Source organism: Notamacropus eugenii, chromosome 4, assembly GCF_028372415.1.
Source record: "Notamacropus eugenii isolate mMacEug1 chromosome 4, mMacEug1.pri_v2, whole genome shotgun sequence".
NCBI classification, from domain to species: domain Eukaryota; kingdom Metazoa; phylum Chordata; class Mammalia; order Diprotodontia; family Macropodidae; genus Notamacropus; species Notamacropus eugenii.
The window spans coordinates 366,073,090-366,098,204 of NC_092875.1; the positions used below are offsets into that span (position 1 = coordinate 366,073,090).

General features: G+C 36.7%; 1 protein-coding gene across 8 annotated transcripts in view; it reads left to right on the top strand.

Annotated features, from left to right (window-relative positions):
- Nucleotides 1-25,115, top strand: part of TRIO (trio Rho guanine nucleotide exchange factor) — a 509,362-nt gene that overhangs the window by 379,912 nt on the left and 104,335 nt on the right. For all 8 annotated transcript variants that reach the window (XR_011966271.1, XM_072605443.1, XM_072605438.1 and 5 more), the window contains 4 exons: nt 2,318-2,508; nt 4,653-4,754; nt 9,433-9,575; nt 12,591-12,690. Coding sequence is in view for 7 of the 8 variants with exons in the window: in XM_072605443.1 (XP_072461544.1) it covers nt 2,318-2,508; nt 4,653-4,754; nt 9,433-9,575; nt 12,591-12,690 (536 nt within the window). In the remaining variant the exon portion in view is untranslated. The remainder of the gene's footprint in view (nt 1-2,317; nt 2,509-4,652; nt 4,755-9,432; nt 9,576-12,590; nt 12,691-25,115) is intronic.

Below are 25,115 nucleotides of genomic sequence, written 5' to 3' on the forward strand. Positions count from 1 at the left end.
ATTTATACTTCAGTGGTAACCCCAGATTGAAGCTTATGGATAAGCAACACATTCTCGTGTTAACAATTTTGTCAGATTTCCCCAAAAAGGTTCATAATTTCATAAGACATACATATAGGGAATCCTCAGGTATGAGAAAACTCCCTCTGTTGATGCAAGTTGACTGACACCTTCAGGAGTTCTCTAGAGAACTAAGAAATTAAATGACCTGGCCAGGGGCCCATAGCCTTCAGCTGTCAGAGATGTCTAGTCCTCTGCCGGTGGCCCCTCTGTGGCCCCTATACCATGCTGTCTCTTGTCTTCTCATATGCCCAATGTCATAAAAAACTGAACTCGCTAATGTTATTTCTGTAGTACCTTGTGTAATAAATCATAATCAACAACAAAGGTTCCATATCTTCCAGTATACACCTCTGTCTTAAAAACAAGTTAATGTAAGCCAGTATACTTGGATGTCTCCCTTGAAACATGTAGTTAGATATGGGAAACTAAACATGAAATATTAGAGACAATTGCATAAATGGTTACAAATCCTCCTATAGCAACATTATGGTACATGATGATTTTTACCTTTTAGAGAATGGCACATCCAAACAGGCCTTCATTTATCAGGCCAAGAGTCAGCTCTCTGCAGTGAATAATCCTGAAAAACCAGAGCTTTCTCTAAGTCCTTACCAATAGTGTCATTATGAACAACAAACCTTTGGTTAAGCATATGCTTTTTTGCAAAGCGCTGCTAGACGCTAAGGCTATAAAACACCATGGTTCATCCCTGCCCTCAAGGAGCTTATATTCTAGTTACTTGTAGATGTAAAAATATAAGTGACAATTCAAGACAATGTATGACCTACCAAAAGAGTGGTGCAAGTACTAAGTGCTACCGCTCTGCAGAGAAGGGGGGGACCTCAAAGGACTGGGAACTTGAGGGGTCCTTTTGGAGGTGATGAGAGTGATCTGCATTTGAGTCACAGAGTAGGATTTCAGCAGGTAGGGAGGTAGGAGAAGGAATTCCAGGCAGGTCTACAGCTTTGTAGGAACAGACGAACAGATTCTTTGTTCAAGCAGCACTGATGGGATATAGAACCTTTTCGAAGACAGTTGCTATAGGGAAATAGTTGGAGATAAGGCAAATGAATACAATCCAGTTCAGGTAGTATTTAGTAAACCTTTACTATGTGTCAGACTAGGCATTGGTGACATCAAGACAAAAGCAAAATTTTCTCAACCTCAGAGAAATGATATACTTTGGGGAGGGGGGTGTATATTGGAAGGGGGAAGATATATAGTATATACCACTTATGAGATGAGTAAATACCAGATAATCCCAGAAGAAAGAAAACATTAACAAGGGGAAATTCCAGATTAAGAAGCTTGTTCCTATAGACAATAGAAAGCTACTGAAAAATTTTAATTTGAATAGAGGCTCAATGACTTGTGCACAGTGGTATTTTAGGATTGCCATCCTTCCTATACATAGCTAAAAGATTAAGGGGAGGGGTAAGAGGTTGATATAACATAAAACAAGTAAATCTTGTAAAATGGGAAAACTCCATGTGTAAGGTGTATGCTAACACTAAAATTTTTCTCCCTAAAGATTATTAGCTGTTAGTGACATGTATTTTAGAGTGGACTTAGATGAGAAACATAGCTATCTAATAAAATAGAGCCTCTTACAATGTGTATCCATTAAAACTTTCTTAAAATGCATTTTCTATGAAGTGTTACCTATATTTCTAAGCTAGATATGAAGTAAACTTGGACTAGAGAAAGAAAGATCAATTAGGAATTTATTGCTCCACTGAAGAGAAGCATATGCTGGCTAGCATCACTTATTGATTCCATGAAAATACAATCTTAAACAGAAAGATGGGGGCGGGGAGAAGGAAGGAAGGTAAAAAGTGAGGAAAAGAGGAGGGAACAAACAATGGAGGGAGAAGGGAGGAATGAAAGAGAGAAGGATGAAGGAATGGAGGAAAGAAGGAAGGAGCTACTATGTGTCAGTTGCTTAAATATTACTTCAGTTTCTCCTCACAACAACCCTGGAAGGTAGATACTGTTATCTTCCAGTTGAAGAAACTGAGGTACCTAGAAGTTAAATGACCTGCCCAGGGTCACACAGCTAGTGTCTGAGGCCACATGTGAACTCAGGTCTTCCTGACCTCCTAGCTCACAAGATAGTTTAGAGGGAGGAGACGTTAGCAGCTTTTGGTGGATACATTACAAGTCTTCAAATAATGATTTTTAAAACCTTTATGTTTATCATTTCTTACTTTTTCTTTCCAATTCATTTATCTTTCTCCCCCCACCCATTTTTCAGGGTTTGATGAGAATATTGAATCTCAGGGAGAACTTATCCTTCAGGAATCCTTCCAAGTCTGGGACCCAAAAACTTTAATTCGAAAGGGTCGGGAGAGACATCTCTTTCTTTTTGAGATGTCCTTAGTATTCAGCAAAGAGGTGAAAGATTCCAGTGGAAGAAGCAAGTACCTTTATAAAAGCAAACTCTTTGTAAGTATATTTATCCAGAGTGCTAATCTTGAAGCCTAAATACAAAAGTTTGTTATTATGTTATTACAGATAAAGAAAATAATATTTTTGTCCATTTAATTTCTCAAATATTCCTAAATTTTTCATCATGTTTTTATTAAAAACTGTTTTTACATCCCCATATCTGTAGTTTTCTGATACCATCTAGCTCACTAGAGGGCTCTCATGCACAATTTTATGAAAACTTGAGATCTAGCAGCAAATATGTGAGAAACTTGCTTTCCAGTGTTCCGAGAATTTTACTAAGATCGCAGGAAAGCATTAGAATCATAAATCTAGAATAGCAAGGGACCATTGAGACCATCTAGTCCAATCCCTTCTTTTTATAAATGAAGAAATGGAGGACCAGGTAGGTTAAATGTCTTGCCCACAATCACACAGGTAGGAAGCATCAGAGGTAGGATTTAAACCCAGGTTTTCTCACACCAAAGCCAGTGCCATTATTTTTACTGAGTTTAAAACATTTTCTGCTTCATGTCACATTTAACATGGTATGTCAAACAAGTCATATTACTCTCTGATTTTTTTTCATATTGGTTTACTTTTCATTAATCAACAGAAAAATATTTACAGAGTGTCTCATTGTAGAATTTTGCTTATCATTTTATATCTTCAATAGACACATATAGTGCCCTTTCTTCTTAGTAATTGAATGCTAGGAATAATAATAGTAATAGCTCGTGTAACATTTTAAGGCTTTCACCCCTTCCTGTTAACCATATTTTTGTTTTCTTGGAAATGCCTGTGATCCATGGTAAATTCTAACTCTTTTTTTTACTTTCTGGATCATTTATGTTGAAATCAGTATATAATAGTCCTGGGAGCTTGGATGAAAATTGTAACTATTCATCAATTCTGTTAGGCATAGGACAGAGAATAAAATTTGGTTTCATTTTTCTTCTACCTCACGGTCACTAAAGACTGGTTCCACACATCTTGGTAAAATATGTGGAGTTTTGACTAATTGAATCATCATTATGTATTTAAAACAAGATATTTTATTTACACATATTTATAGCAACGTATATGCACATACACACACCTATTATTCAAAATCACAGAGCAATAAGCATTCTTAATATTATGACATTCAAAGAGTCAAACATTCTGCAACTCACTAGCTCAGATTCATCATTTTTGTGCAGTTTCCTCAGGCTTATCCCTTTTGGCATTGTCAATTTGCAGAATAACTTACATCATTTTAGATCACATTCCAACTGGAAGAGAAAAAGCAATGTTGCTGAGTAGTAATTCACTTTGAGTTCTTTGGCATTAAAACAGCCCCTTGGGGCTAAGCTAATATGTTTTAGAAGCCAATACATCTTCATTTAATTTATCTTGTATTTTAGGATTCCCTCAGAGTTCACCTCCAGGACTACAGATTGTGACTCACTTCCTTTTGCTGGAGAGGGAGAAATATATTAGGGTTTACTTGTTTAAAAGGGGGGAAAAATGCTGAAAAGTTAGCACAAGTACGAACTTGCCTAGTTAATCTACAGATAGGAATTCAACTCATAAAATGGCTCACAGATGGTAAAATATCTCAGGATTAGATAATCCCTTAATCTAGCTTTAGGACAACACAAAATTAACCTTTTTATTTTCTTTAAAAAATTGTTTTCATTAGTTTTGAAAATGCAAACTGGTTGAACTGCATTAAAGATTAAGAAAAACTATTCTCTTCTTTTGATCTGTGGTTCAAATCACTTAACCTAGTTTTTCCTTGTATTTAGCATCATTATAACTATTTCATAATTCCTTCAGCAGCTCTACCAGAGGTGGTCAGAGGAAATTAAAGAAAATGAAATTAGAGCTAGTGAATTTAAGTCCTTTTTGAACTGCTGTAGGAAATAAGTTGGTGAAAGATAATGTTGAAACTTTTGGTTGAAATTTGAGGTTTTTATAATTTTTAATATACTTATGCCATTATACTTAGATGGACCTGTGATCTTTCTAGTGTAGGTACCCTCTCTATTGAAAATTACAACCCCTCCTTTTGCCACCAGTTTTGACTACGGAATCATCTTTAACATTTGCTGCAGTTTTGTTTGTTTTAAGTCATATTACAATTGTTAATGTATCTATTATTTTGGTTTTTTGTCCAGACCTCAGAACTGGGTGTTACAGAACACGTTGAAGGAGATCCTTGCAAGTTTGCACTGTGGGTTGGAAGGACCCCAACTTCTGATAATAAAATTGTCTTAAAGGTATGTCTATCTGACACTTGGAAGTGTAAGTTCAACACTTCAACTCAACAAACATTGAGTGCCCACCACGTGACTGCAAAGCTAAATATGACAACCTACTCTCAAGAAATTTATGATGTAAATGAGAGGAGCAACATGCAGACAAAGACCTATGATGCAAAGGATAGAGTGATAAATAACCAAAGAGAACTAGAGAGAGTGCTATAAGAAATTCAATAGGGATTCAGTTTCATTTGGCATGAGGAAGAGTGGAAAAGGCTTAATGGGAGAGTTGGCAGCTAACTGACCCTTGAAGGAAAGGGAGAGACTTCGAGATGGTGTAGAGTTCTCTTTCCTCTGATTGCTGTACTTCAGGCACTGGGGACAATGTGAGCAAAGGGATAAAATGGGAGATGGCAAGTAGGCCAATTTGGCTCAGACACAGAGAATGTTATGGGGAGTAGTAGGATATAACGTTAGAAAACAAAGTTGGAGCCAGTTTGTGGAAGGCTCCAAATACCAGGTTCATGAGTTTAGAGAATGTGAAAAATTGTTTGAGGGGGGATGAACAGAATATAGGAAGTTCACTTAGGATATAAGCATCATCTAGGCAAGAAATAATGAGGACCTGAACCTGAATGGTTGCAGTGGGAATGGAAAGGAGTGACTGAATATAAGATGACGGCGATAGAATCAACTTGACTTGGCAATTGAATGGACACGAGAGTCAAAGATGACTGCCAGGTTGTGAGTCTAAGTAAATGAGAGTGCGTTAATGCCATTAACAACAGAGCAGGCTTGACTCGGGGGGAGATTATGTGGGGACAGAGGCAGCTGTATACATTTCATGTGAAAAAAACATATCTCAATTGTATATATGCCTTTTCAAAGCATTTGATTTTCAGAAAAGCAGTGGTGGTTATATTTCTTGGAAACCTGAAGATAAAATTCTCATGTTGGCTAAACACAACCAAATGAACAGTGTTATATTTTACTTTTGGTGGGGAAATAAACTCTACTGAATTCTATCTCACTTTTAAAAAAAGAAGAAAAGGTGCATTTTTATTTCCCTCATTCTTACAATACTGATGAAATTGACCTGACTTTATAGGTGATCAGAGAAGTAAGATATGGGCCTCATACTGCAGACTAACAAATTGATGGATAGTTTCCCACATGGATGTCCGACGGGTTTGACCACAATAATAAAAGCTGGTTTTTAAGTGGGCAAAGATTCTTAGTAGATGATGGCATAAAAGTTCATAGGTTGCTCCCTTTAGGTTATTTGTTGCCATAGCGAAGTCAGGTTATATGTTAACTTTTCTTTTGCAAAGTGAGGATAATTTTGGAGATGCTCTTTAGGGTGTGGTGTCAAAAGTAGCATGACATTTTTTATATGAATTAGTAGGAGGCAGCATTAAAAAAAAATTAGGTTTCCCTAGTCTCTTAGCAAAGAATTATTCAGAGGTAATGGGAGGGAGGCAGAAGCAGGATTGTTTTGTTTACTGGGGGGCTACAAAGAGATTTTTTTTTTTAATGAAAATGGGGCTCTGTTTTGAGTCGTGAGAAGTTGAAGCAGCAACTTGAGGATGTCTGAGCTTGGGGAAGATATAGCTAGAGATTTATTGTAGAGAAATATTGGGAGAAAAGCCAAATGATTAATGAGACTCTAGCATGTGAATCAGAATCTCAGTTATTTCACTTCTGACTTAAAAAAAAAATGTTCCCATACACTTGCAAGAAGTTGTGATTTTAGTCTTTGGTTCTGTCAAGGACTTTTCTATTGAGTGGGTTCTTTGGATATATATTGATTTTATAAGTATTCGAGTCCTCTATTTGTGTAAGTTGTTATTTTACTTAGTTTTGACCAGTCACCTATAAAATTACATTATATAGTAATGCATATCTGGATAATCACAAAGTCAGTGTTTGTATGATAGTTCTGGCACGATGTCATTTACAAATCAGCTAACACATTGCTAAATATTAGGTAAATGTGATTTCTAAGTTTTTTGAAGTTTATGAGTCTGTGCATTATGGGACCATAAACTTTGCAAAGATATATAGCCGTAGCAGCTTCATGTGCAGAGGCCAACAGGGAACTATTTATGTCCATGTGTTAAAGCTTATGTAGAACCCACCCCCTGTCTTCAACTCTGGGCGGAAAGATACTCCCCTCGAAGTGGTCATATGTTCTTTGATTTTAAAAAGGCATCTAGGACATTTTTCCAGACATCATCACCAAATATGGACAAGGCGCCTTTAGGATATCATAATAGATCCATGACCCAGTTCAAAAATAAGACTTCCTGTATGTTGTAGAGGGTGAGCATGGTGAACATCTTCTGGGAAAGCTTATATTTGCAGAGGAACTGAATACTTTGTGTGGAATCTTTGGCAAGAGTTGTCTAGCTTTTTCCAAGAGAGTAAAACATTATTTCCCCAGGAATCTGAAAGACTATGTTAGGAGGAAATCATTGATAGTTTCTTACCTGAAGGTCCCGTAAAACAAGTTTAGTTTGTTGCTTTCCTAGCCTGGAAACAATGTGCCTGTGATTGCAATCACCCACTTACACCTTCGGTGCTATAGGTAGCATAAAACATATCATTTTGCAGCATAAAGGTGAATGACCAGGATGTTACTGCAGAATTATTAAAGGGTAGCTAGGTGGCAGCATGGAGACAGCATTGGCCCTAACGTGAGAAGGACCTTAGTTCAAATGCAGCCTCACACACTTAACCAGCTGTGTGACCCTGGGCAAGTCATGTAACCCCAGTGGTCTGTTAAAAAATGAAACAAAAACCCACCAAAATTATTTAAGGTTATTTCAGAAGGTAAGTATTTGGGAAGTCATTTGTTTTAAGACATACTTTTATCTAATTGAGTTCAGATGTTATTATGTCAATAAATATTGGGGTAAAAAAATCATTTGCCCTTCTTCTCCTCAGCATTTGGAACATTTTGCCCAGTTACCCAAGCTGGGTTTCCTTTCTTATAGCACTGTATTTCTCTATAAAGTTGTTTGCCTTTTTGTCTTTACCTAATTTTTTAAATTAAGGTTTTATAACTGCTTCTAAATCCACTCCTTATCTCATCCCTTTTTAAATAATAGGCATCACAATTTTTCAAGACACTTAGCAGTTTCTTATTCTTTTCCTGATTATTTCCAGTCTCTGCCAAATTGTTTCTTTTTTACCCTAACCCAGATGATATCTCTTTAACTCCTGATTGTTTTCATGAGGCATTCCAATTCCAGTAGATCAGAGGTTTGCAAAGTTTTTTTTTTTTTTCCCTCCTCTGACTCTCTTGAGAATGCTTTTCATGGGAGGAAGAAAGAGAGCTAGAGAAAGGGGGTGGGAAGAAGGGTGAGGTTTCAGGGAGGAAGGAAGGGCCCTTTCGGGCCTAAAAGCTAAGTCAAGAAGAGGAAGTCAGAAGCCAGCACATTCCCTTCCCTTCATTTATTTCACTGCTATCAGGCCCAAATAATTCCATAGAACTTTTCACTCTAGTAGATGATTTTCAAAAACAATAACTGGTTAAAAAAAAGAGAGAGAGAAAGAAAGAAAGCTGTGCTCTCAGATTTCAGTTTCTTTGGCAGTATTTTTTGATTGTTTATTTAGCCAGACTTGTTTTGTCCATTTTTATTGGCAGATACCTTTTCCTGGGTATTCACTGTCTGTTCTAAATAGTTTGTGACAATCATTTATAAAAGGAATGGTTCTCGTAGAGTAGCAGGATAATGCTTTCCAGAAATCAACTCTTAAGGGACAAAGATCTCCTCTTTATGCATATGGCCTAAAAGTCAAGCTGAACATGCAGGCATTTTCTCAGAGCATTTCTCTTAAGTTTTTAGTGAGCCATAAAGTGATATTTTAAATCCAGCCAAAGAGCAAATGTAATATGTATTTTAATAGCCAAACAATGAACCAGTTGAAGAAAGAACCACTTGGAACAGCTTGTTCTAATCCAGGTGTCATTGTTTGCTCTTTGGTGACTCACATACTTTAATTTATGGCCAGAGAGTCTAAAGGGGATTTTGAAGGAAAAAAAATCACTTTTTCTATATATTCTTTATGATTTCTATGCTGACTGTCATTGGTTTGGGAACATGACAGAAGCACCTACTCTCTTTATTGTGGATCTGAAATAATATATAAGTGTAAAGGTATGGTCCTTGCAGGCTCTAAATAGCCCTGTTTCCAGGGTGTTCAGGGGAGGTGACAGAGACAAGGAAAGCATCAAAACTTTACCTAAGCATAAGGCAAACTGTAAATCACAGCTAGGTGGCACAATGAATGGAGTGCTGAGTTTAAATCTGGCCTCAGATACTTACTAGCTTTGTGACTCTGGGCAAGTCACTTAACCCTATTTTCCTCAGTTGTAAAATGAGCTGGAGAAGGAAATGGCAAACCACTCCAATATATCTTTGCCAAGAAAACCCCATATGGGGTCACAAAGAGTCTGTCAAAACTGAAACAGCTAAACAACAAAAAATCACTTTTGGTGAAAGAATGGTCCAAAATTAAAAGTTGTTATCCAACTACATTTGGTTGTATGTATCCTGTAGAGTTGTTTTGAAATGAGATGTGTGTGTGCATATGCACATGTGTCATATGAGTGCGTATGTCTCAGTATATTTATTTTAAGTTCTGAAAAAAAATTATCTTCCTCAAAGTGGATTCATAACTTTTTTTTTAGGCTTCCAGTATAGAGAATAAGCAGGACTGGATCAAACATATTCGAGAAGTGATACAGGAAAGAACCATTCATTTGAAAGGAGCACTGAAAGAACCAATTCATATTCCTAAAACAGCTCCAACAGCTAAACAGAAAGGAAGGAGGTATGTGACCGGTCATTGTGAACATCCAGGGTGGCTCTCGTGCCCTAGCATACAACCGAATGAAGTACTGTGTTCAGACTCCGATTTAGTTCTGTAGTTTCTCCCCTTACCCTTTTCCTTCCTCCATCCCTTACTGATCCCTCTGAATATTTACGCAATATTGTTTCATGGGATGTAAACTATGACTATTTTCTACAGATTGTGAAAGTCTTCACAATGAGGAGGTTAAATAAAGCCCCCAAACCACTTTAGTCAGCAAGGAGACAGAGCTGTTAGTCAAGAGCAGCACCATTTTCAGAATATTACAAGAGAATATGGCAGATTTCAAGCTAGCAGAAAGTGAATCTGTCGAAAGAGTGGCATGAGATCCAAGTCATCCCAAGGGCATTAAATGTAAAACTGGAAGGAGGACCATGAAAAATGGAACAGGTCTATTGATATTTCTGAATGTTAAGTCTTCAGGGATCTGACACAATCAACCAGTAAGCATAGATTTCCTCTTATGTGCAGGTACTGTGCTAAGCCTCATGATACAAAAAAAAAGGAAAAAAGCACAGCCTCTGCTCTCAAGAATCTCAGTCTAACAGGAGAGACAACATATAAAAAACATATATTCAGGATAAAATGGGAATAGTCTTAGAGGGAAGGTACCAAGATTAAGAAGGAATGGGAAGGATTTCCTGTAGAGTATGGAACTTTTATGTGGGACTTAAAGGAAGCCATGAGATGAAGATGAGGAGAAAGAGAGTTCCAGACACAGGAGACAGCCAGTGAAAATGCCCCAAACCAGGAGACAGTGTGTTGTGTGTAAGTAATAGAAAGGAGACCAGTGCCACCTGATCCTAGAGTATGTGGAGCGTAATAAGGTGAAAGAAGATGGGGAAGGTAGGAAGGGCCCAGGTTATATAAGGGCTTTAAAAGCAAAACAGGATTTTATACTGGATCCTGGAAGCAGTATGGAATCACTGGAATTTATTGAATGGCGGTGACATCTTCAGACCTACATTTTAAGAAGATCAATTTGACAGCTGAGTGCAGGATAAATTGGAGTGGGGAGAAACTTGAGGCAAGGAGGCCCACCAGAAGGCTATTGCAATAGTCTGGGCATGAGCACATGAGGCCCCCTATGCTAGGGTAGCAGCAGTGTTAGAGGGGAGAAGGAGGAGGAATATATGAGAAATACAGATAGCAACCCAAATGTAACTTAGTAACACTATATTCATCATTGGTGACAGTGTAAATACCACATTAGGACTCTTCCCTCTAAATCCCTGTTGTCTTATAAATGATGACATAAAATTGGCAATTGGCACTAAAGAAGACAGAAGTTAAAGAAGTACTTGAACCATAAGCACAGGTGAAAGAAATCAAAACACAACTTTGAAGGAATGATTTTTTTTTTTTAAGATTTCAGAAAGAGGTAAAGCTATCCAACAACTAGAAATAATCACTCATGGTGTAATTTCTACAGAAAAAGGTGATTGAGATACACAATTTTCTAACAACGCATCTACTTACTTCCTCATCTCTATCATTCCCATATCTCAAAGGGTGATCCCATAGATTAAGAATATCTTTGTTGAAAATATAAGAAGGAATCAATAGGTAGATTTTTCACAGTTTCCTACTCCCTGCCATATTTCACTGCCACACAGTTGACTGGAAGATTAAAGATTCCCTTGTGTTAATTTTCAATTGAATATTTAAAAAAACAACAACAACATTTGACTCATTAAAGCAAAATGGAGTCTTAAGAATTCTCTTCCAATAATACAACCCCCCGCAATATGTTAAGATCAGTCCAAGAGTCCTTGATACATAGAGCCACAAAAATAATGATTAGGTAAACCTCCGATGGTCACTGAAATGTGAAATGGGGAAAACTACTTCTTTACCTACCAAAGATGTTTGCCACTGTTGTGCAGGTTTCTGGAACTTCTGAACAAAGTCCAGATGTCAGAAGGATTTCTTATAGATGGTAAAGTCTGTTAGATGCTCTTATTTGTGAATGACATGATGCTAATTGCATCAATTTCCAGTATGTTACACACTTCCTCAGGCCACAGACATTAAAAGAAATCTGCCCAATAGTCAGCACAGAACAAAACCAAATTTATAAAGAATTGCTTCTTCCCACACTAGGATGTATAAAGGCTGATTACTCCATTGAATTAGTCCATCAGTACCTATAGCTAGAAAAGACACCACAAATCGGCAATGAGAGTTGCCCAGAATTATAGGAGGAAGGTGCTAGGATGGATTGCATTTGGGAAATTCTTGAACACTTTAAACTATTCCAAGCTGCTTCCTAAAATTAAAACCCACTTTTTTTTTTTTTAAGTTCTGTTTCTGGTGTTGCCATGTGACTTCAAATTATACAGTGTCACTATCTCTGAAGATACAAAAATTGCTGATTACCCAAGGGTTGTGGAGAGATGTATGCTGAACATACAATAAAGAAATTGTAGTATATCGCCAACTATGACTTGTATGCAGGAAGTCATTTGTGAAATGTATTATTGAGAGAGGAGATGGACTAGTCAAGCACAAAGTGAGGAGTCAAACATAGACAGCTCTATGTCTGTCGTGTATTGTGACCCCCCAGGATTTAAAGACCTATAGCGTTTAATATTTTCAGAAGCTTTATAGAGGATTTATGGGAGTTCACATAGAAGAATTCTCTGTGATGAGGCAGAGATAAATTATAATTTATGTTTTTGAGGAGGTACCATTTCCATGATATCACAGATTAACCAAATTATTCAAGTTGTTTGATATACATATGGTCAGATTACCTTCCTAATTGCCACTTACGCAAAATTATTTCTGTCTCAGTTCTAGTAAAGTGTTCCATTTTACTGTAAGAGTATCTTTCCTAAGAATATGAACTCCAACACCATGAGGAAAATAGTAGAATTTTTGAAAATCCAATAATATCTAAATAAATTATAAATGATTCAAATTGTTCTTTTTTTATTATTTGCTATTAACTAAAAGTCTATTTTATCTTCACAGGGATGGAGAGGACTTGGATAGTCAAGGTGATGGCAGCAGCCAGCCTGATACCATTTCAATTGCCTCTCGTACTTCTCAGAATACCCTGGACAGTGATAAAGTAAGTCACACAAAGAGCTACACTCTCATATTTTTTCAGTGGATAATCTCCAATTTGATATGAAGCAACCCTTTGTTTCTGTTGATAGATGTATTGTTAGTTAATGATTAGCATTTTAGAACCCTAACTATAGGGCAAGCATCGTACTTGATACCACTGTAGATACAGTAGGGCATACAGACAAGGATGGGTGGCAGTCTTTTAAGATGCCGTCAAGGTGAAAAGTTTTCAACTCTGAAGTCGTGGGAAAGACTGCAGTTCTTCCCTTTAAAGAATTTTCTCTTTTCCTTCCCTAGATACAATGATATCAATTAAGGAGCTATACAAGCAGAACTTGAATAATGAAATAAAGCATATTTTATTACTCTTAATCCCTTTTTACTCCAGTTTCTAGCTGCAGGACATTAGATCAATCTCAGAATGGTACGATATGAAGGATGCTCTAGTTATTTCTTAGTACAGTCTAAGAAGCAATCCAAGACTGCAGAGACAGAGTTTTAATTACTGGGGGAGGGGGAATAGGAAGGAAAGATATATTTTGTGAAAACTGACATGCTTTCATATAAATGAAATTTCCACTGTAAGCTGAGATATAGATCCTAGTTTTCTAATATCTTCCTAAAAATGTTAAGAAAAAGTAACATACTAAACTGAAAGTGTACCTGTGAAGACATAGTGGGGTGAGAGGGAAGCAGAAATGATAAGGAGGGTGGATGAAGGGAAGGATTGAAATTAGTCTCTGCAACAAATTGTTTCTTGTTGAACAATCCTTATTAATGATTATATGAGGTAAATAAAGCTGTTCTTTCCCTAGTTTTTTTTCCCCCCCTTGAAACCAGCTTACTTAAAAAAGAAAAAATTTACTGGTCTCACTGTCCTCTAGAATTCCACAGCATAGAAGGATTGAGTCCAGTGTATTTGTTTTGTTTTTTTTTAAATATGTAATATCTCAAAGAAAAAAGAAAAACATTTTGGTTCTTTTTTTTTTTCTTAATTCCACAGAGAAAATCTATAGTGATTGTAATATTCCTGGTATAAATATGAAATATATGTAACTAATGAGAAAATTGTGTTGTTTTAAGAGATTCTTTTTGCTTTCAGTATAGTAGTACCTTTTGCTAGAAATTGGCTAAAGTTGGCATTTTAGAACATTAATTAGCTCTGTACTTGGAAGAATCATAAATCTAAGTAAGCAGAAATAGAAATATTCTTTTTTTGTAGAGATGTTCCTTTTTAAAGATATTCCTAGTTTTATAGTATTTCTTATTTTTACTACAACTTAATGAGGAATCCCCTAAACCCTTATACCAACAGATTTGCCCTGAGAAAGCTTGATTACATCTAGGCAAGCCTATGTCTTATTTTACTTTATTCAGTGCCAAGCACTTTGACTTTCCACAAATGTTTCTTAGTAATTGTAATGATAACCAGAAGATAAATGACGTGTTCAGGCATAATGCACTTAGCATCTGGTATCATTTCTCTCTCAGCAGGCCCCACCTCTGGCCACTTGCATACGGTGGGGGAAGTTTTCTCCCTGGGAAGCATTTACAGGCAAAATGAATGTGTGAGAATAGACTCAAGGGTCAAATGAAGCTAAATATGTGGAGAGCAGCAGAAAAAAGACAATAGGAAAGCAGAGAATTTTCAGAAAATTAGTTTGTACTGAATGAGGAAATCAGAATAGGCAGGAAAATTAGGAGCAGAAGAGTTTGAAAGTGAAAGGAATGCATTTGAAATTCCAATAAAAAGAAAACCACTGGATAAATCAGAGTGATGTCAGGGAAGACATAGTATAGCTCTCAAAACCATAGGTTCATTCCTTGACAGATGTCTTTTTTAAACTTTCTTTTAGAAAATGTGTGGGTTTGTGGGGTTTTTTTAAACTCTATGATCTTTTACTTTTTTTATTTAAAGGAGAATTGAGTCCATTAACCATTAAAATTGTCCAATTGCATTAAACTCAATCCTGAAAGGAAGAAGGTACAACATCACAATCATTCCCATCCTAATTGCAGGTTAACTGTGCCCCAAAGCACATTTAACATTATGAGTCTTTCTCTCTTTGTGCGAGTATAGGTTTGCCCTAGTAGTAAGATATATATATATACACACACATATGTATATGTATGTGTGTATGTATGTATGTATAATAAACCATTTCTATGTGTGTGTATACATACATACACAGAGAGATATATAGGTAGAGATAAGGTAGGAAGGAGGTAGATTATGAAGAGCATCAAATGCCAAGTAGAAAAGTTTGTACTTGATCCTGGAGGCCAAAGGAATCCATTGGAGTTTATCGAGTAGAGAAGGATCATGGTCACACCTACATTTTAGGAAAATCACTTTGGCAGTTGAATGGAGGATGAATTTCCGAAGAGAGAGACTAGAGGCAGGTAGACCCCCCACCAGGTTATTGCCAGAGTCCAAGCGTGAGGGGATGAGGGCCTTCACCAGAGTAGCAGTAGTATCAGGGGAGAATAGGGGGTGTATACGAGAGATGTCGCAGAGGTTGTTTTTGTTTTTTATGGACTGACTTGGGAACCATTTATAACATTGTCTCTGAAAAAATGCATTCCAAGTTTTAAACTCGCTTAAAAACGACCATTTTTAATCCAACTGCTTGCTAAGTTAGTTACTGCCTACATTCTTCTTTTTAGATGAATACTTTTGCGATTACCTCAGTGTTTCCTTTTAATGTGTCATATAGCTAAGTCACTTTATCACCCAGCATTGACACTACATTCCATTTCTCTCCAAGGATAGAAAATTGTGTGTTTGCAGAAATTAATCATTTTACTCTAGGAGTCTCTAGAGAATGGATTTTTTTTTATAAGAATTGAGTTTCAGACTTTTCCTTATGGCTGTAAGTTACTGATTTATTTTCACTTCTTTCAATCTGTTGTCCTCTAAACTTCATTTTTAGCTCTTCAATTTCTAGAAAATCTACATCTGCTTCTAGAACTGTTGCCTACTTTACCTGAGCTCCCTAAAAGAGTCTTGCAGGTGCTTGTGGAATAAAGTTCATGATGACAAGGTTGTCATAACACTTAACTCTATTTACCTGTTCCTATTCCAAGACTCATATTTTTGTAAGTGGAGTTTGGGCCTATGCTAGCCCTCCAATCCTACCTATTAAGTACAGGAAAACTAGTTAGAGTGATCTGTCTTCTCAGGAGAGGAGCAGGGCATGTACCACAGGGCAAAATGTTATTTACATTGGGTATTTTTGCTTTCCTGCTTTTCTTTGTTATAATGGAGAGTTCAATCTGAGGGATGAGTGGGGGAGTATTTCCAGAAATTACTGTAGTTTAAAAACAAAAGGTACCAATTAAACTCAGTTTAAAAAAAAAAAAAGCAAGTCTATGACCATGCAAGAAGGAAATTATACTACCAGAGTATTAGAATGGTCTTTCACTTTTCAATTCTTACAAACTGCATTTTGTGTCAAGCTAAGCTGCCTCAAGGTCAGTGACTATAAATTTTAATAAAAGCCAGTATCAAAACAGAAGTCGATGAGACTTTATATAAAAGGCAAGTGCTGTTAGTTACCCTTTGGATAATTGGGTTTTTTTTATTATTATTAACTTTGGGTACTTTTTGGCAAGAAATTAAAAAATGAATAGATGACCTAAAGATATGAATGTAAGTATGAGGGGTCCATATTTTGAGAGTTGTGAGAACAAAGCTGTTGCCAAGCTAAGATGTAATCCCTCTTAAAGACACCATTTCCCCGGACTTTAACATAACAGTCGTTTGTCTTTGGTAACATTCGTTCTTAATAAATCATGAGGTGCTCTCTACCATTATATGTTTGCAGCCTCGATTTGCAGGCTCTCTCCGAATGATTAGACTAGATTGATCTGACAAGAAAAACTGTTTAACCATCTCCTGCCTGCTTTATTTAATTTATGATGTCTGTTGTGGGTTAGTTTTTAGTGTGGAGTTTGGCTCCATTACATATGTTGGGTGAGGGGAAGGAATTGAATCAGCCTCTTGGAGAATTCCTAAGGAAAATGTTATTTGACCAGGCCTTTTAATAATTCTCAGATGAGGCACTAAAGGTTGCTAGAAGAAAGTCTGCTGAGGAGGAGGTGCTAGAGAGACCCAGTTTCCCAAGAAATATTATCATCAGAGCAAAACTAAGGCTTACCTTAAACAAGTACATTTCCTTCTATGAAAATAATCAGTTTTAAAATACATCTTTTTCTTTGCTTGTTGGATTTGCTAGGATGTAGTCCATGATAGTTTCTCCATGCCTATTACTGCCAATAGTCATAATTTTTATAAAATAAATAACAATGATCGCTTGAAAATAGGTCATTATTAGACACATTAGAATGCTTTAGAAACTTTAGAGTGCTTGCCAGATTCTGAGCTCATTTGTCCCAAAAGCATTCCTCTGGTTAGGAAGGGGAGAGGAGACGTAATTATATTTTAGACATGCGTAAACTGAGGCAAAGGTTAGATAACACACATGCTCAAGGCCACCCTCCAAGACAGTGGTAAAGCCAGCAGTGAGATTCTGATGCAGTCAGTAATTTGTCCACTCCTAGATTATGTAATGGTATACTTGAGCCAAACTATTTTCTTTGCAGCTAGTGACATACTGTCTGTTCTTCCATGGTACATTCAAATCCCACCTCCATTGTGGAGTTAGCTCTGATCTGCCCAACTAGTCCAGACCTCCCCTTCTTCTGAACCCCAGAAGCCCATTCCTTGTGCCTCTGGTTAGCTGTGGTTATTTATATATGTATCAATAGTGATGTTCTCACCATTAAGCTCCTTAAGAAGCAAGATCTGCATTTTAGTTATCTTGTATTTCTCCCTCCAACCTCCATTATCTTGCATTGTGCTTTGCATGTAATAGACAAGCACTTGCCCAGTGAGCAGGACTGGATTAAGCACATCCAGGAAAGAATTATACTTTTTAACAGCAAAAGTTGGTGGCGGGTTTTATTGTTTTAAATTGATTTAGAAGTTCTTATCTGACTGGGCTGTTTTTAAAGGTGGGGTTTTTTTTGGAGGGGGAGGCAGGGGGCAGGGGATAAGCTATAGAATACTTGCAGAAGAACCCACTGAGTCTTTTATTAAATAGAATTCAGCAATGCAGACCTGAAACATGGTGGGGAGGGGGAAGAGAAGACAGGTAATAGGGGCATGGGACTTAAGCAGTGCCATAGTTACTCTTCCTTACTTTTGCTTGATATGTCACCACCAGTAATAAGAATGGTGAATCTGGACCACTGACTAAGGGATGGAGGGAGGGATTGGGAGCTGTTACATTTTTTTAAGCCCACTAAGTCCTAAACAGAGAATCAAAATAATGTCATGTCTGTCATTGTTCTGATATTTATGCTAGTAGTAGTTGGTGGTAGTGGCAATAGTAGCGGTAACAACAATAATAACTAACATTTATTTGGCACTTACTGTGTACTATGTGCCAGGCACTGTGCTAAGCATTTTTCCATTATTATCTCATTTGGTCGTCACAGCAACCCTGGGAGACAGGTAATATTGTTATCAACATTTTTCAAACGGGGAAACAGACAAACAGAGGTTGTGACTTACCCAGTCACATAGCTAGTGAGGGTCTGAGGGCAGATTTGAACTCAGGTCTTCCTGATTCCAGGCCCAGGACTCTATATATTGTACCATCTAGCTACCCCTAAGTATTCTTGAGTTCTCAAGGATAAAAAAAAAAAAATGGAAAGGGGAAAAAAAGAAAAAAATCTTGGACATGATTGGGGCTCTTATTCATTCATTCCATAAGTATGACTACTAACCGAGCTATTCCTTACAACCTTAAGGGCCAAAGGAAAGAGAAAGCTTTCCCCTATCTAGAATCCATGGTCAATGTTAGGTTGACCAGCTGCCCCAGGCAATCTTTTTGAAATGTGTTCAGAGATAAGCTTAACTATTGATGATTCAGATGTTATACTAGAAAAAATCTGATCTCCAAGCTTTTTATGACTCATTTCATTGAACTGACATATACTAGAGGGGATAGGGCACTATCAGCCTTGACCCTGGGCTCACACCACAATGTCTTTGTAGGAGAAGGAACTCTGTGGCAAGCCCCATGGTGCTTCCGAGGCGGACCACCCTTCTTCTGCCTGTCAGAGCATAGCCAGAATATGGCATTCTGGCTCCAGCCTTCTTTGTCTACTCTCCCTCATGTTTTCTTTCTCTCTCACTACCAGATTGCCCTTCCTTGGATACTCCTGTGGTACTCAGGGCTAAAGCCATCAACCTCCAGTCATCCACACTGAGTCAGACCTTCTTCTTTCATGGAAACACACACTTGCAGCCCATACACTGAAAATACTGAATGCCTCTGCTCCTCGGTGCCTCAGTCAAAGCACCCTGACCAACCTCCAAATGATACACCACCATTCTAGCTACTTCCTGTCCCTTCTAAATACATATTCTCTCCCATCCCCATAAAATTGCAATTAGTTATTCCTCTTGCAACTGCTATTGCAGTGGTAGGAGATGAGAAAGAAATCTTCCATCTGAAGGACTTCCTTAAATATGGTAGACTGTACGATAACTCCTCTGTAGAATTTTAATTAGGAGCTCAAAATTTTAACATTTACCCCTTCAGGTTGTTCAGTGAGTTGGTTTTATTTTGTTTTTGAAGCAGCTATTTATATGTTCTGTATTACCTCTTAAATTGATGGTGTATTTTATATGTGATAGTAAAGGGGAAACATGGAAAGAAACTCATAGCAACACCTTGAAGAATACACCCACCAAGACTTTTGGTAAAATCAGATGTATCCTGTGGAAAAGCCAACCTAAACCAGCAGGTTTCTCCAGTTATTAAATTGTCTTGTTGGATCTAAGGTAAAATAGCTCTTATTTTTTATGGGTTTTTAACTTAGTTGTTACAATTCACTTGGTTCTGAGACTTGGCATGAACTGCCTCTGGGATGTTAGGTGTGTGTATATTTAAGCTCCAGTTGTTTAAATCACTTTGAGAATGAGGCAGTAAAATTGAGCTGGGGAATTGGGGCTTTATGTAATTTTTAAAATATCAACAAAAAAGTTTCCTTTTATCAAGGAACTTGATTGGATTGGCCCAGTTGCTTTACATAAATTGAAAACAGTTTCATTTTAAAGGTCACTGTCAGACCACTAAATCTTTAAATATAGCTCAATTTTGAAATTTTTACAGTCTTGAAAGAAAATGTCTCTATTTTTCTCCAATCTCCATTCAGCATGATTGAGCAGTGGTGTTTTTTTACCTGAAAGAATAATTAATCCACTTATGAGGTGAAATTAGGAAGAACCTACTACATAAAATAGAGGAACCTGAATCTTCATCTATGTCAGGAAATACTACTTGTGAATAAATAACTCTTCTGTATACTCTCTTAGTCTTTCAGTAAATAAAATGTAAATATGGTTATTCAGAACCACTGTGTAAACTGAATTTCCTGGATAGCAGAGAATTGACCTCTTTTAAGTACAAAAATCTTGTTTAAAATTTCAGCCATTTGTTTGGAAATCTCGCTGCATTACTCTTAATTTTTAATCAGGATATACAAAGTTTTAAAGTTAAAATTGACAAGTATTTATTTTTCTCAATCCCTCTACGAAATAAAACAAAAGAAAGAAAGCCCACATAAAAAAGCATGTATATTGTCAAGTGAAGCAAATATTAGTACTTATTTTATTTGTTAAGCATCATTACTAGATGTCCTGTGGGAGATACAGAGAAGCTCCTCACTAGGACACAGGCCATTAGATGGTGAATTCTTGTCCTTGGTGACTGACATAACAAAGAAAAATACATAGCCCCTTGGGCTTGTGCAGGTCTCTTTCCAGTTTTTCAAGTGATTGTAACAGAGTGACAGAAAGTGGGGCATGTCTGCTAGGAATCGCAGTTCCTAAACCAACATTAACTTGATTGTGGGTACTGTAAATGTGAGACTCTCAATCATATCAATATTAACATGTTTACTCTAACTGAAATTGAGAAGAAAAGAAATTTGTAACCGAATGGAACGATGGCTCCCAGATTCTCCACTGGGAGGTGAATAAAGAAGTTGGCAAAATTGATTTTATTGTACATCCAAAGGAAACAAGAAAAAATCATTTCATGGGAAACTTGGTCATCTAATCTTGCACTGCTCACGATGAGTACAAGCACAAAGACCACCCATGGAGGTAATTGCAGCTTCTGTGCCCAACATCTGTTCACAGGATGAGGAAGGAGGAGAATTCTACTAAGAACTCCGTGAGACCCTCCAAATGAAATATGCAGTAATATTTAGTGAGTTCGATCCAGAAGTGGGCATAGGATATATGTAGGAAAATAAGGCTCACGATTAAGAAAAGAAGGAGGGCAAAGGCTTACAAATTATGCAGAAAGCTCATGCTGTAGATCATGAGTACTTCAAGAAGAGGTCTAGGAAGCTGTGGACGTGCTGAGTCCTCCACAATACCACAAAAAATGAATGGACTCCCTTAAGAGTTAGAAAGTGACTAGTTACTAATATGGGAGTCCTTTCCAAATCTGTTATCAGTGTACATACATGTAAAAATGATTAACAAGGTAAAAGAGTAAAAAATCAGAATTGATAGATTGCTGTAGCAGACGATGAATATGAACGATTCAGAGAAACATGGAAAAATCATATGAATTGGTGCACAAAAATAAAGAAAACACAACCAGGAGAATCTTATACTCATTGACTTAAATGTAAATAAACAGTCTAAAATAATAAAAATGCAACAAAAGATAGACTACATACAGTGGACAATGTTAGTTCAGAATTGTTTGAGATAAATCATACAGCCTTCTTTACTTATTAATAGTAAGTTATACAAATGGTAATGGCACTACTGTTGCAGTACTTTTAGCAGTGTAAGGTGGTTTGTAGAAACTATATAATATCAATAAAAAGCCATAATAAAATTACAAACAGAAAAATAGATACGGCATATAATTAAAGCAGTTCTAACCAGCACTATTTGTGTTCTACAATGGGTAATGGATAAAAGAACAGATATCAACTTAGATTACCTGGATTTCCTGAGGCAGATTAGCTGATATCAGTTATTTGCCATGGTGAGAAAGCCAAGAAGAGCCTAAAAATGTGCCAGAGTGGCAAACTTTTGATTTCCTTGCCAAGTGGAGAAATATGGCAGCCAGGTGCTGCTGAAAAGTATAAACTGATTTATAAAATCTTACACATAGGAGGATCAGCTATTATGAAAAATATTACCTCATCAAACAGCAAGAAGTTAGAGAGAAAAAAATATACACAAAACTTGGTGAGTGATTCAGTTAAGCTAACTCATCCCAAAAACATTTAAGTATGAAAATGAAAGGAGAGCCAAAACCAAAAATGGTGAAAATAATCTTTAACTAGTACTGTAAAAAAGTATTTTATCAGTCAATAATAATGTGATTTGTAAATTTGGACTTTAAGATAATAGGAGAATCTAGAAATGGCACTAAAGAAACCAAAGTCTTGATAAAAGTAGCTGAACCAAACCTTGCACACTCAGAGGAGGACCTTCTTGAAAGTAGTACAGATTTGAGGATGTTGAGAGATATCTGACATCTCAAAATATATGAGAAAGAGGTACCGAAATATATGGCAAATATTTCAGACACCATCACTAATGAAAAAAAGGCAATTAAGACAGCAGTAACTACTAATGCATATGCCTACTTTCTGGTTTCTCCAAAACCTTGTAAGAATAATCTACGCATGTGTCCAGGATATCGTTGATAAAAGTATGGGGAAAGAACAGGTAGTTAATAGGGTTTGTTTTTTGTTTTTGTAATTTATAATATTTAGTAGTCTTATAATCATAGAATTGACTATGACAGAGAATACACAGTCCTATTCTAGCTTTTATTTACTATTTAAAAAGCAAAGTGCTCTCTTAAAGGTTCTCCTAAAAAGTGCCTTCCACATGTTAAAATCATACAAGATTCCTGGAAAGATATATTGTTTGGTTGTGCTTAACCCCATTTGGGATTTTCTTGGCAAAGATATTGGAGTAGTTTGCCATTTGCTTTAACAGCTCATTTTATAGATGAGGAAAATGAGGTAAGCTCAGTTAAGTGACTTGCCCAGGATTGCACTACTAGTAAGTGTCTGAGGCTAAATTTTTACTCAGAAAGATAAGTCTTCCTAATTCCAGGCCTGACACTTTATCCAGTGTGTCACCTAGCTGCACTTGAAAGATATAGCGATAGAAATAACTTTGTTCGTTAACTCTTATTACTAATATCAAGCAAGGTATAAAACAGGGTCGTGTGCACCAAATGTTTCCCACTGTCATGGAGAATATTGAACATAAAATCTAAATGGAAGAGAGGGATTTCTTTCTTTTTTTTTTCACTGAAAGCAAGTTATTATAGATACGCCTGTCTTTAGATGACATGTGCTGATTCTATTTTTCCCTATCACATTGTAGAGCCTCCTATATGGCATCCATAATAACTTACAAGTTTGTTCAAACTTTTCACAAAAGAAAAACTAAGTCCTGTTGTCCAGGCTATGATATATAGTTCGAAGGAGAGTAAGTCGCTGTAATCCTTTCTTCTTTTGTATGATTTTTGTGTAAGTGGCAATACTCTTGGGTGTCTCATCATCCAGTATCAAGGCTCTTGCTGCTCCAGAACAACACATGTAGGACAGATTAGAATTGAAAGAGCAAGTAATAGTGAAACTAAAATCTACCCTACAATTGCCTCTGAATTGTATCTTCTGCCCAGTTTTCTGCCCTTTAAACTTACAGTAGGCACCTGGCATGTGACAATATCTACTTGACATGTTTTAGTATTTACAAATACTTAAGACAAGAAGTAAATTTGTCATGTTCTGGTCGTTTTTATCTCAGTACCTTGAAGATGGGAAGGAAATCTGCCACTGACTCAGCACTGCCCATCCAGTATACACTGTACTGTATTTCTTAATCACCCTCTATCTGACCTATACTGGTCTACTGACCTCACGTTTAAGTCCTGATTGTGAGCCAGCAACTTTATTCGTTTTATTTAGGTGTATAGATTTTCCATAGTTGACTAGTTCATTCATTAGATATGTTTAAGAATTCTTCTTGTATTGGTAATTTGTTTTAGAATACATTGCCTAGGAAGGGTTAGGTGGATGGGTGATGCTCTTAATGCAAGATTTGTTTCTACTAGTGTTTTTCTTCTCCTTTTAAAGAACAAAAACAAAATCTGGAGCTAAGAAGATATATTATTTATTGATTTTGGGAAACCTTCTCACCTGATGTTCTTTCTGGAATCTCAAATGTTTGAGTGAATGTTGAAATAGTTCTCTTAAATTCTAAGTCTTACCTTCACCATGTTCCTTTACATTTGGATTAATGCATAGAAAATCAAGTGTAAGTGTGAGGAAACCGTATCTTACTATTGGTAAGGTAGCTGCTAATTAGCCTTAAACTGCATGAGATTATTGTGCACAGAAGGAAATGTGAGAGGGTGGTGATCTGGGGTGTATAATAGCATTATTTTGGGAATTTTACTGACTGTGCTTAGAAGTCATTCTTTTGTGGCTACTGCCAGCACTTTAAATGTTTCCATTACTAATTTCTTTTACCAAGTAAAACAATTTTTGGGGTCAATTCTGTGTGAAACTCACTTTAATTCACAAGACACTTTTGTGAGTCCCCTAATGAATGAGCCTGTGGGATGTGATTGTTCATAATAATTTGGATGCATTTTGTTCATAAAAGTACAGAGAAATGGCTTTTATTAGAATGCTTTCCTCCATTTCCTTTTTTTAAATTCCCCATGGAAAGCTGGCCAAACTTTAGCACACAAGACTTCAGATCCTTGAGGCTAAGTTACTCATGGAGAAAACTCTCTGTATCATCTATCTGTGCTAATCATAAGCAGTCTTCTGTTCCCGGAATTGCTTTACACAAACTCATCCCCATCAGTGGAGAGTTGCTCCAATCTAAATCATTCAAACCAGGTATTTTCTGTTATCTTTTTTTTAAAGTTATGCTACCCTTGAAACTTAAACCCCCCATTATAATACATCATGTTAGTAAGTGGTGAATGTAACAGTGCAAATCAGGATCAAAAACACAGAATTATGAGATAACCCTCTTAATGGCAACATGCCTATATTAGTTACTGTACTCAGGACAGGCACTGACATAGACTTTTCTTATAATTTGAAAAATATCTAAATTTCTCAGACACGATCACTAAGTCCTCAGACCTGCTAATGAAGAGCAGCACAGTATTCTCTTTTATAATAAACAGTAAATCACCCACAGATTGCAAAAACCGAGTACAGAGCACCCAAAAAAAAGAACTTTAGTCTGCTTTCTGTTCACATGATTGTTTTGATATCCTTCTCTAAATAGCTGTTTTATAGGAAGACAACACTGTCATCCTTAAATTGAATGTATTT